This window comes from Microcaecilia unicolor, chromosome 6, assembly GCF_901765095.1.
Source record: "Microcaecilia unicolor chromosome 6, aMicUni1.1, whole genome shotgun sequence".
In the NCBI taxonomy this organism is placed as follows: domain Eukaryota; kingdom Metazoa; phylum Chordata; class Amphibia; order Gymnophiona; family Siphonopidae; genus Microcaecilia; species Microcaecilia unicolor.
The window spans coordinates 344,278,857-344,291,553 of record NC_044036.1 but is presented as its reverse complement, the minus strand read 5'-3'; the positions used below and the strand labels follow the sequence as shown (position 1 = coordinate 344,291,553).

At 49.3% G+C, this 12,697-nt stretch overlaps 1 protein-coding gene across 1 annotated transcript; it reads left to right on the top strand.

Annotated features, from left to right (window-relative positions):
- The first annotated feature begins 9,374 nt into the window (after positions 1-9,374).
- Positions 9,375-9,974, top strand: LOC115472379 (histone H2A-like). Its single transcript, XM_030206631.1, has one exon. It carries the CDS (start codon positions 9,468-9,470, stop codon positions 9,900-9,902), a length of 435 nt encoding a protein of 144 aa, XP_030062491.1. The 5' UTR covers positions 9,375-9,467; the 3' UTR covers positions 9,903-9,974.
- Positions 9,975-12,697: the final 2,723 nt, after the last annotated feature.

The window sequence follows — 12,697 nt, the reverse complement described above, 5'->3', positions numbered from 1 at the left end:
CAATTATCTCTCTGTGTGCAGGAGGGGTCTCCCAGCCTATACCCCTCACGGAAATACTTTTAAACAAACAGGGAATATTTTTCCACTCAGTCTTCATAAACACAATTGTACCAGCACGAAAAGTATGTTCTATTTGGGTTCACTGCTAAACAACTGTCAGATAAGTCACTTTTCGTGCTGGTATGGTGATGAAGACTTTTTTTGAACTGTTCAGTGACTGGAATGGAGCCCTTTCTTTGTCGGCCATGCCAAACTGGTCCAGACTACAGAGCTGAATGGGGTTAGCAGGGATCCCCTCAAGGTCTACGGGGCTCCCGTGGAACTGGACGCAGGTCAATAGCATTGAAATCCCCATAAGCACAGAGAGGGGAAGTTATCGACCTGGGCTACTGTTAAGTTGGGTTATTTTCCCACAAGTCGGGTTATTTATGTTCAAGGGATGGGTGGGGATTACTTGCAAGGACAGGTGCGGATAGAGGAGATTCCAGTGGGGCTCGGTAAAATTTCTGTCCCTGTGCAACTCTAGTCCAGACACTAACATGTGGGTTATGACCGCCTACCAGCAGACGGAGACTGAGAACACTCAAACTTTAACTTGTATAAAATCCCTGTGCAGTTGCCAGTTTTGTTCTTAGTCTTCATCAGATGGTGGACCTGCAGGCTGTGCCTGTCCAGTAGGCCCCAAAGGGGATAGGGGTATCCCTTACTTCTGGAGTCTTTAGTGAATTCTGGTCTGATTTACCTCATATGGGGGGGGGGGGGGGGGGGGGCACCAACTGTTCTATTTCTGAGCCTGCTAGCTATGGGGTTTTATACCTGAGTGGCTGGGTCCTGGTCTCTCCCCCTCTCTGACTTCTTTCTGGGTAGACAGTTGTGCCTCTGCTGTAATGTGAGTTGCAGCCTTGAGTGCCTTCTCTAGTCTACAGCACTTTTTCTGTTTCTGTGGAAAAAAAAAAGAAAGAAGACATAGGCAAGAGCCCAGTGCTGTAGCAGTGTGGTCCTTCACGACTGAGTTCTGTGGGTAGTCCTAGTTCGCTCCCATGCTGTGGTCCCATGGTCTGGCAGTATTCCAGCAGCCATGAGTTTGTTGAAGCTTAAGCACTGTAAAGTGTGCAGTTGTGGAAGGGCAGCTATTAAGTTGTGTGGGGAGCCAAAGTTGGCAGTGCTTGTTGCTTCAGAGGGGTCTGGTAAGGATCACGCTGTGGAAGAGTATCCCTCAGTTGGCTGCGGAGGCAGTGTCTGTTCCTTCGGGGATGCTTTTGGTGGGAACCGTCACCATTTCTGACATGGCCCATGCGTCTGATGTCCCTCTGCATCTTGTCAGTGAAACACTCTGGCTTATCTTTGGCACTCGAGGGGGACGTGCACTTTTCCTCCTGAGTTTGTGTGGGTGTTAAGGGCCTGGGAGGGATAGAGTCCTGCCTGCTCAAGCTTCCTCTATGGCTAAACGCCCCAGGATTGCCTGGGCTGATAACTTGGGAGGTTATAACCTCCTGGAGGTCAGAAGGGGCCTTCAGTGATCTAGAGGAGGATGACAGGATCCCTCAGTTAAGATTTTTCATTGGGGTAAGCTCTCTGAATTAGTTTATAGTCAGTTATTGTGATTTAGGGTAACAAGCAAGGTGAGCTCTTACAGCGTTTTAAATACATTTCATTACCATGTAAGAAGGAAACACTAAATAAATCATGCAATATACTATATAAACTAAAAGACACTTTTATATTAGGCTAATATCCTTAATACTGTAGCAAGTTTTAAATTATTGAAAAACTCAAAAACACTAAGATGGAGTCAGCAGTCCAGCAGCGAGGGGGGTACTATCCAGTCTTTTGCATTGAGTGTCACATGTATGATTATCTCCCAGTTGGTGAGATGTCATATGTGTGTGCCCGATGCAAAGAGCTCCTAGCTCTCAGAGAACATGTCTGTTCTCTTGAGGCTAGAGTAGCAGACTTGGTGGAGCTGAGGGAGACAGAGAGGTACATAGAGGAGACCTACAGGGATGTTGTAAAGAAGTCCCACCTCCAGTCTGGTAGCCTTTGTGCTACCTTGGAGGAGGGAGGTCTCCTAGAAGGAGAGCATCACCCTGGTGAAGAAGGAAGTACTCCTGTAGCCAGGACCTGCCCACCAGGGGATGTATTATCCTCTCGCACTGAGGATACGTCTCCAAGTGCTGACCGGGAGGGAAAGGTTAGGACAGCTGTTCTAGTTGGTGAATCAATCATTAGGCATAGAGGTGGCTGGTGGATGTGAGGATTGATTGGTGACTTGCCTGCCTGGTGTGAAGGTGGAGGACCTCACGTTTCACCATGACATAGGAAAATGTGGGAGAGAGGTTCTGGAAGCCAAATTTAGGCTCTTAGGTAGAAAGCTCAAATCCAGATCCTCTAGGGTAGCATTTTCTGAAATGCTACCTGTTCCACGCACAGGGCCCAAGAGACAAGCAGAACTCCGGAGTCTCAATGCGTGGATGAGATGATGGTGCAGGGAGGAGGGTTTTAGATTGGTTAGGAACTGGACAATATTCTTGGCAAGGGGGAGCCTATTCCGAAGGGATGGGCTCCACCTTAACCAGGGTGGGACCAGGCTGCTGGCGGCATTTAAAAAGGAGATAGAGCAGCTAGAAAGGGGGGAAGGCCGACAGTCGCTCAAAAGCGCATGGTTCAGGATAAGGTATCTTTCAAAGATAACACCAAAACAGGGAAGATAGGGTATCCTGATAGTGAGGTTGCAAAAGAGACCATAGTAGATCAGGTGTCCTTAAACAAAAATCAGACAAAAGACTGCAAATCAATACTGTCAAGTACTAAGCATCATGTAAATAGGAACAATAAATATACTTTGAAATGTCTATATGTGAATGCCAGGAGCCTAAGAAATAAGATGGGAGTTAGAATATATTGCACTAAATGAAAAATTAGATATAATAGGCATCTCTGAGACCTGGTGGAAGGAGGATAACCAGTAGGTCACTGTCATACCGGGTTACAAATTATATCGTAGTGATAGGGTGGATCGAATTGGTGGAGGGGTAGCATTGTATATTAACGAGAGCCTTGAATCAAATAGATTAAAACTTCTGCAAGAAACAAAACTTCTTGAAATCACTGGATTGAAATTCCATGTGTAAAGGGGAAAAAAGATAGTGATAGGAGTGTACTACCGTCCACCTGGCCACGATGAACAGACGGATGCAGAAATGTTAAAGGAAATTAGACACACAAACAAACTGGGCAACACAATAATAATGGGTGATTTCAATTACCCCGATATTGACTGGGTAAATGTAACATTGGGGCACGCTAGGGAGGTACAGGAGCCGATGAGAAGGAAAAATTCTAGACCTAGTCCTTAGTGGAGCGCATGAAGTAAGTATACATAGGAAATCAAATACGTTAGCGTTTAACTTTAAAAAAGGAGACTATGATAAAATGAGAAGAACGGTGAAGAAAACGCTTAGAGGAGCGACTGCGAGGGTCAAAAATTTACATCATGCTGTTCAAAAACATCCTGGAAGCCCAGGCCAAATATATTCCGAGTATTAAAAAAAGGAGGGCGGAAGACCAAACGACAGCCGGTGTGGTTAAAAAGTGAGGTGAAGGAAGCTATTAGAGCTAAAGGAAAATCCTTCAGAAAATGGAAGGAACCGACTAAAAATAATAAACAGCATAAGGAATGTCAAGTCAAATGCAAACTGCTGATAAGGAAGGCTAAGAGGGACTTTGAAAAAAAGATTGCGTCGGAGGCAAAAACACATAGTAAAAATTTTTTTAGGTATATTAAAACAGGAAGCTGGCAAAAGAATCGGTTGGACTGCTAGATGACCGAGGAGTAAAAGGGGCGAACAGGGAAGACAAAGCCATAGCGGACAGATTAAATGTATTCTTTGCTTCGGTTTTCACCGAGGAAGATCTGGGTGGGATACCGGTGCCAGAAATGGTATTCGAAGCTGACGAGTCGGAGAAACTTAATGAATTCTCTGTAAACTTGGAGGATGTAATGGGGCAGTTCTACAAACTTAACAGTAGCAAATCTGGGGCGGATGGTATTCAACCCAGAGTACTGACAGAACTGAAAAATGAGCTTGCGGAGCTATTGTTAGTAATATGTAATTTCTTCTTAAAATCGAGTGTGGTACCGGAAGATTGGAGGGTGGCCAATGAAACACCGATTTTTAAAAAACGTTCCAGAGGAGATCCGGAAAATTATAGACCGGTGAGTCTTACGTCGGTGCCGGGCAAAATGGTAGAGACTATTATTAAGAACAAAATTACAGAGCATATTCAAAAGCATGGATTAATGAGACAAAGTCAACATGGATTTAGTGAAGGAAAACCTTGCCTCACCAATCTACTACATTTCTTTGAAGGAGTGAACAAACGTGGATAAAGGTGAGCCGGTTGATATTGTGTATCTGGATTTTCTGAAGGCATTTGACAAAGTACCTCATGGAAGACTCCAGAGGACATTGGAGAGTCATGGGATAGGAGCTAGTGTTCTATTGTGGATTAAAACCTGGTTAAAAGATAGAAAACAGAGATTAGGGTTAAATGGTCAGTATTCTCTATGGAGAAGGGTATTTAGTGGGGTTCCCCAGGGGTCTGTGTTGGGACCGCTGCTTTTTAACATATTTATAAATGACCTAGAGATGGGAGTAACTAGTGAGGTAATTTGCTGATGACACAAAGTTATTCAAAGTCGTTAAATTACAGGAGGATTGTGAAAAATTATAAAAGGATCCTACAAGACTGGGTGTCTAAATGGCAAATGATGTTTAATGTGAGCAAGTGCAAAGTGATGCATGTGGGAAAGAGGAACCCGAATTATAGCTACTTCATGCAAGCTTCCACGTTAGGAGTCATGGACCAAGAAAGGGATCTAGGTGTCGTCGTTGATGATACATTGAAACCTTCTGCTAAGTGTGCTGCTGCGGCTAAGAAAGCAAATAGTATGTTAGGTATTATTAGGAAAGGCATGGAAAACAAAATTGAGGATGTTATAATGCCTTTGTATCGCTCCATGGTGTGACCGCACCTCGAATATTATGTTGAATTCTGGTCGCCGCATCCCAAAAAAGATATAGTAGAATTAAAAAAGGTGCAGAGAAGGGCGATGAAAATGATAAAGGGGATGGGACGACTTCCCTATGAGGAAAGGCTAAAGCGGCTAGGGCTCTTCAGCTTGGAGAAAAGGCAGCTGAGGGGAGATATGATAGAGGTCTATAAAATAGAGTGGAGTGGAATGGGTAGATGTGAAGTGTCCGTTTACGCTTTCCAAAAATCCTAGGACTAGGGGGCATGCGATTAAGTTACAAAGTAGTAAATTTAAGACGAATCGAAGAAAATGTTTCTTCACTCAATGTGTAATTAAACTCTGGAATTCGTTGCCAGAGAATGTGGTTAAAAAAAAAAACAACTTAGTGGGGTTTTAAAAAGATTTGGATAACTTCTTAAAAGAAGCGTCCATTTTGGGTGTCCTTAACTGCTCCATTGCAGGGACGGCCAAATATTTCAACGGGGGGGTGCCGGGCATAGCAAAGGCGCGTGGATGTCCTTCTTAGAGAAACGTCCATTTTGGGTGTACTTAACTGCTCCATCGCAGGGATGGCCAAATTTCAATGGGGTGTGGGAGGCATAGCGAAGGTGGGACTTGAGCGCCTAACACTTAGATGTCTTTCATCCATAATCTAAAAAAAAAAAGGGACGTCCTTGACGAGCACTTGCACATTTTCACCCGGATTTGCTCAAGTTGTATGTAGTGAGTCTTCCAGGCACTGCCAGACCTCGGTATCCACAGAACAGAACTGCACAGAGGTGAGCTCAGCTGACTATTTTTATTTTTTATATGTGTATAGGCAGTTTATTTCTCTCATGGTGGGAACTGGCTGTTTGTGAGCTGTTTTACTGCAGCTAAAGCATTAGCATACCCACTTGTTTCTTTTGTTGAGGGCATTGTGCTCTTTGGGTGACCAATTATTGGGTGACCAATAATTCTCTATTTTAGTGTGGGGAAAAAACTTCAGTTTGTTTTATGTATTTATTGCCCTTTTTCTAAGATTCAGTATATTAATGAGTGAAGAAATATTTTCTCTGATTTGTTTTAAATGTATTACTCTGCATTGTGTGCCCCCTGTCCAATCCACTCAGCGCTTCCTTTTTTTATGGGGTCGGGCGGGGGCGGAGATTAGATATGGGGACGGGTTAGATTCTGCCGAGGATGAGCAGGGTTGGGTTTGATTCCGGCAGGGATGGGTTGCATTTCTGTCCCCATGCAACTCTCTAGTCCAGAATCAGTAGCTGTCAGTCTCCCTCTGCTGGTGGTTGTGCATATTGCCCAATAGTCAGGAATGGTCTGGAAAGAATCGAGGAAAGTAAGTTAGCAGTACGATCTAATTTCTCCTTTGTCTCCCTGTTCTTGCTTGCCTGGTTGTTGGTATGTAAGGTAATTCAAGTTTCAAGTACCTGGATAATTGTTGAATTCTCTGAGGACCAGCAGACCTATGTATTCTCACACAGTATTTCTTCACAGAGAGAGTAGTGGATGCTTGGAATGCCCTCCCGCAGGAGGTGGTGGAAATGAAAACAGTAACGGAATTCAAACATGTGTGGGATAAACATAAAGGAATCCTGTTCAGAAGGAGTGGATCCTCAGGAGCTTAGCAGAGATTGGGTGGCAAAGCTGGTGGTGGGAGGCGGGGATAGTGCTGGGCAGACTTATACGGTCTGTGCCAGAGCCGGTGCTGGGAGGCGGGACTGGTGGTTGGGAGGCGGGGATAATGCTGGGCAGACTTATACGGTCTGTGCCAGAGCCAGTGGTGGGAGGCGGGGCTGGTGGTTGGGAGGCGGGGATAGTGCTGGGCAGACTTATACGGTCTGTGCCCTGAAGAGGACAGGTACAAATCAAGGTAGGGTATACACAAAAAGTAGCACATATGAGTTTATCTTGTTGGGCAGACAGGATGGACCGTGCAGGTTTTTTTTTCTGCCGTCATCTACTATGTTACTATGTAAAAGGCCATAGTCCATTATTAAGATGGACTTGGGGAAAGTCCACTGCTTATTTCTAGGATAAGCAACATAAATTGTATTGTACTGTTTTGGGATCCTGCCGGGTACTTGTAAGTAACCTGGATTGGCCACTGTTGGAAACAGGATGCTGGGCTTGATGGACCTTTGGTCTGTTGCAGTATAGGGGGAAATGGGACTTGATATACAGCCTTTCTGAGGTTTTTGCAACTACATTCAAAGCAGTTTACTATATTCAGGTACTTATTTTGTACCAGGGGCAATGGAGGGTTAAGAGACTTGCCCACAGTCACAAGGAGCTGCAGTGGGAATTGAACTCAGTTCCCCAGGATCAAAGTCCACTGCACTAACCACTAGGCTACTCCTCTAGGCTATAGCAACAGTTATGTTGCTATAGCCACTGCCACTGTCCCTGACACCTTCAAGCACGCTGTAGTCACACCTCTCTTCAAAACACCTTCACTGGACCCTACCTGTCCCTCCAACTACCATCCCATTTCCCTCCTGCCCTTCCTCTCCAAGATACTTGAGCGCGCCGTTCACAGCCATTGCCTTGATTTTCTCTCCTCTCACGCCATCCTCGATCTGCTTCAATCCGGCTTTTGCCCTCTACACTCGACAGAAACGGCACTATCTAAAGTCTGTAATGACCTATTCCTTGCCAAATCCAAAGGTCATTACTCCATCCTCATCCTCCTCGACCTATCCGCCGCTTTTGACACTGTCAATCACAACTTACTTCTTGCTACACTATCCTCATTTGGGTTCCAGGGCTCTGTCCTCTCCTGGTTCTCCTCCTATCTCTCCCACCGCACCTTCAAAGTTCACTCTCATGGATCTTCCTCCACCCCCATCCCCTTATCTGTTGGTGTTCCCCAGGGATCGGTCCTTGGACCCCTTCTCTTCTCAATCTACACCTCCTCCCTGGGCTCGCTGATCTCATCTCATGGTTTCCAGTATCATCTCTATGCTGATGACACCCAGCTGTATCTCTCCACACCAGACATCACCGTGGAGACCCAGGCAAAGGTATCAGCCTGCTTATCCGACATTGCTGCCTGGATGTCCAACCGCCACCTGAAACTGAACATGTCGAAGACCGAGCTCATTGTCTTTCCACTAAAACCCACTTCTCCTCTTCCTCCACTTTCTATCTCAGTTGATAACACCCTCATCCTCCCCGTCTCATCTGCCCGCAACCTCGGAGTCATCTTTAACTCCTCCCTCTCCTTCTCTGCGCATATCCAGCAGATAGAAGAAGCGACAGGTCTCGGCTTTCTCTATAACATCAGCAAAATTCGCCCTTTCCTCTCTGAGCACACCACCAGAACTCTCATCCACTCTCTCATTACCTCTCGCCTTGACTATTGCAACTTACTCCTCACTGGCCTCCCATTTAGCCATCTATCCCCCCTTCAATCTGTTCAGAACTCTGCTGCACGTCTTATATTCCGCCAGAACCGATATACTCGTATCACCCCTCTCCTCAGGTCACTTCACTGGCTTCCAATCAGGTACCGCATTCAATTCAAGCTTACCTACAAATGCACTCGATCTGCAGCCCCTCCTTACCTCTCTACCCTCATCTCCCCTTACGTTCCTACCCGTAACCTCCGCTCTCAAGACAAATCCCTCCTTTCAGTACCCTTCTCCACCACTGCCAACTCCAGGCTCTGCCCTTTCTGCCTCACCCCATGCTTGGAACAAACTCCCTGAGCCCATACGCCAGGCCCCCTCCCTACCCATGTTCAAAGCCCACCTCTTCAATGTTGCCTAAACACCTAACCACTACACCTCTATTCAGGAAATCTAGACTACACCAACTTGACATTTCGTCCTTTAGATTGTAAGCTCCTTTGAGCAGGGACTGTCCTTTTTGTTAAACTGTACAGCGCTGCGTAACCCTAGTAGCGCCTCAGAAATGTTATGTACTTATGAGAAATGTAAAACTCTGTGCGGGAGAAGTAGGGATAGTATATGGAATGGGTAGGCAAATTAAGTCATAGGTTTTGTTGTTGTTTTTTTTTTTTTAATCTACCTTGTTCCCTTTGTACTCTACGTTAGGATACGAGAGTCTAGGAGGTAAAGGCGCCATTGCTCCGGGATCTCCGAGTCCCCCAGTGAAGCGAGCGGGGCTTTTAACATCTGGATCAAGGTAGAGCCCCTTCCCTTCAATTGAAAAAGCCAAGAAAGGTAAGGCCGAGTCGGCGGTTAGAACAGCGCCCGCGCGCGCCTTCATTCAAAGCTAAAGGCGCCTAAACCGCCCTCTGAGCGGAAGCTGTCGCAGGGCGCTCTGGGATCAGTGGTCCCGGCGTCCGCAGGCTGCTGGCATCGTGAGCGGCGCTGAACTACCCTTCCCGGCAGCCTCGGCCCGAGGATCACGTGCTGCTCGCTTGTGTTCAAATCCTTAGCGCTGCGCTCGAGCTCCTAATTTCACAGCCATGTCTGGCAGAGGAAAGACCGGAGGGAAGGCTCGCGCCAAAGCCAAGTCGCGCTCGTCCCGCGCTGGCCTGCAGTTCCCCGTCGGCCGCGTGCACCGCCTCTTGCGCAAGGGCAACTACGCGGAGCGGGTGGGCGCCGGGGCCCCGGTGTACTTGGCCGCCGTGCTGGAGTACCTGACGGCCGAAATCCTGGAGCTGGCGGGCAACGCGGCCCGGGACAACAAGAAGACGCGCATTATCCCGCGACACCTGCAGCTGGCTGTCCGCAACGACGAGGAGCTGAACAAGCTGCTGGGCGGCGTCACCATCGCCCAAGGCGGCGTCCTGCCCAACATCCAGGCCGTGCTCCTACCTAAGAAGACGGGGGGCTCGGCCGCGCCCACTGCCCACCCCAAGGGCGGCAAGAAGATGTCGCAGCAGTCGCAGGAGTATTAGAGGGGGGAGACCCCCAACACAAAGGCCCTTTTCAGGGCCGCCTGGCGCCTCCCCGAAAGAGCTGACTCACAATGTGGGCACACGAGGGAGGGGGTGAAAGGGTGCTTAAGGTGTGCTGGGGAGAAGGGGTGAAAGGATACCTAAGGGGTGCTGGGGGGGAGGGGGTGAATGGATGCTTAAGGTGTGCTGGGGGGAGGGGGTAAAGGATGCTTAAGGTGTGTTGGTGGGAAGGGGTAAAAAGACACTTAAGTTGTGCTGGGGGGAGGGGGTGAAAGGATGCGTAAGGTGTGCTGTGGGGAGGGGGTAAAAGGATGCGTAAGGTGTGCTGGGGGAGGGGGTAAAAGGATGCGTAAGGTGTGCTGGGGGGAGGGGGTGAAAGGATGCTTAAGGTGTGCTGGGGGGAAGGGGTAATAGGATACTTAGGGTGTGCTGGGGGGAGGAGGTAAAAGGATACTTAAAGGGTGCTGGGGGGAGGGGTGAAAGGACGCTTAAGGTGTGCTGGGGGGAGGGGGGTGAAAGGACGCTTAAGGTGTGCTGGGGGAGGGGGGTTAAAGGATGCTTAAGGTGTGCTGGGGGGAGGGGGTGAAAGGATGCTTAAGGTGTGCTGGGGGGAAGGGGTAATAGGATACTTAGGGTGTGCTGGGGGAGGAGGTAAAAGGATACTTAAAGGGTGCTGGGGGGAGGGGGTGAAAGGATGCGTAAGGTGTGCTGTGGGGAGGGGGTAAAAGGATGCGTAAGGTGTGCTGGGGGAGGGGGTAAAAGGATGCGTAAGGTGTGCTGGGGGGAGGGGGGTAAAGGATGCTTAAGGTGTGTTGGTGGGAAGGGGTAAAAAGACACTTAAGTTGTGCTGGGGGGAGGGGGTGAAAGGATGCTTAAGGTGTGCTGGGGGGAGGGGGTAAAGGATGCTTAAGGTGTGTTGGTGGGAAGGGGTAAAAAGACACTTAAGTTGTGCTGGGGGGAGGGGGTGAAAGGATGTTTAAGGTGTGCTGGGGGAGGGGGGTAAAAGGATGCTTAAAGTGTGCTGGGGGGGAGGGGGTGAAAGGATGCTTAAGGTGTGTTGGGGAAGGGGTGAAAGGATGGTTAAGGTGTGCTGGGGGGGAGGGGGTAAAAGGATGCTTCAAGTGTGCTGGGGGGGAGGGGGTAAAAGGACGCTTAAGGTTTGCTGGGGGAGGGGGTTAAAGGGTGCTGGGGGGAGCGGGGGTGAAAGGATGCTTAAGGTGTGCTGGGTGGAGGGGGTGAAAGGATGCTGAAGGTGTGTTGGGAAGAGGTAGAAGGACGCTTAAGGTGTGCTGGGGGAGGGGGTAAAAGGACACTTAAGGTGTGCTGGGGGGAGGGGGTAAAAGGATGCTTAAAGGGTGCTGGGGGAGGAGGTAAAAGGACGCTTAAGGGGTGCTGGGGGGAGGGGGGTGAAAGGATGCGTAAGGTGTGCTGGGGGAGGGGGTTTAAAGGGTGCTGGGGGGAGGGGGGTGAAAGGATGCTTAAGGTGTGTTGGAGGAAGGGGTGAAAGGATGCTTAAGGTGTGTTGGGGGGAAGGGGTAGAAGGACGCTTAAGGTGTGCTGGGGGGAGGAGGTAAAAGGACGCTTAAGGTGTGCTGGGGGGAGGGGGTAAAAGGATGCTTAAAGGGTGCTGGGGGAAGAGGTAAAAGGACGCTTAAGGTGTGCTGGGGGGAGGCGGGTGAAAGGATGCTTAAGGTGCGTTGGGGGAAGGGGTAAAAGGAGGCTTAAGGTGTGCTGGGGGAGGGGGTAAAAGGATGCGTAAGGTGTGCTGGGGGAGGGGGTTAAAGGGTGCTGGGGGGAGGGGGTGAAAGGATGCTTAAGGTGTGTTGGGGGAAGGGGTAAAAGGACGCTTAAGGTGTGCTGGGGGGGAGGGGGTGAAAGGATGCGTAAGGTGTGCTGGGGGAGGGGGTTAAAGGGTGCTGGGGGGAGGGGGGTGAAAGGATGCTTAAGGTGTGTTGGGGGAAGGGGTGAAAGGATGCTTAAGGTGTGTTGGGGGGAAGGGGTAGAAGGACGCTTAAGGTGTGCTGGGGGGAGGGGGTAAAAGGACACTTAAGGTGTGCTGGGGGGAGGGGGTAAAAGGATGCTTAAAGGGTGCTGGGGGAAGAGGTAAAAGGACGCTTAAGGTGTGCTGGGGGAGGGGGGTGAAAGGATGCTTAAGGTGCGTTGGGGGGGAAGGGGTAAAAGGATGCTTAAGGTGTGCTGGGAGGGAGGGGGTAAAAGGATGCTTAAGGTGTGCTGGGGGAGGGGGTAAAAGGATGCTTAAAGTGTGCTGGGGGAAGGGGTAAAAGGACGCTTAAGGTGTGCTGGGGGGAGGAATTTAAAGGGTGCTGGGGGGAGCGGGGGTGAAAGGTTGCTTAAGGTGCGTTGGGGGGAAGGGGTAAAAGGACGCTTAAGGTGTGCTGGGGGGAAGGGGTAAAAGGACGCTTAAGGTGTGCTGGGGGAGGGGGTGAAAGGATGCTTAAGGTGTGCTGGGTGGAGGGGGTGAAAGGATGCTTAAGGTGTGTTGGTGGGAAGGGGTAAAAAGACACTTAAGTTGTGCTGGGGGGAGGGGGTGAAAGGATGTTTAAGGTGTGCTGGGGGGAGGGGGTAAAAGGATGCTTAAAGTGTGCTGGGGGGGAGGGGGGTGAAAGGATGCTTAAGGTGTGTTGGGGAAGGGGTGAAAGGATGGTTAAGGTGTGCTGGGGGGGAGGGGGTAAAAGGATGCTTCAAGTGTGCTGGGGGGGAGGGGGTAAAAGGACGCTTAAGGTTTGCTGGGGGAGGGGGTTAAAGGGTGCTGGGGGGAGCGGGGGTGAAAGGAT

Bases quoted from the DNA above. Each gene is read 5' to 3' on its own strand.
- LOC115472379 (XM_030206631.1), top strand. From the start codon at position 9,468: ATGTCTGGCAGAGGAAAGACCGGAGGGAAGGCTCGCGCCAAAGCCAAG.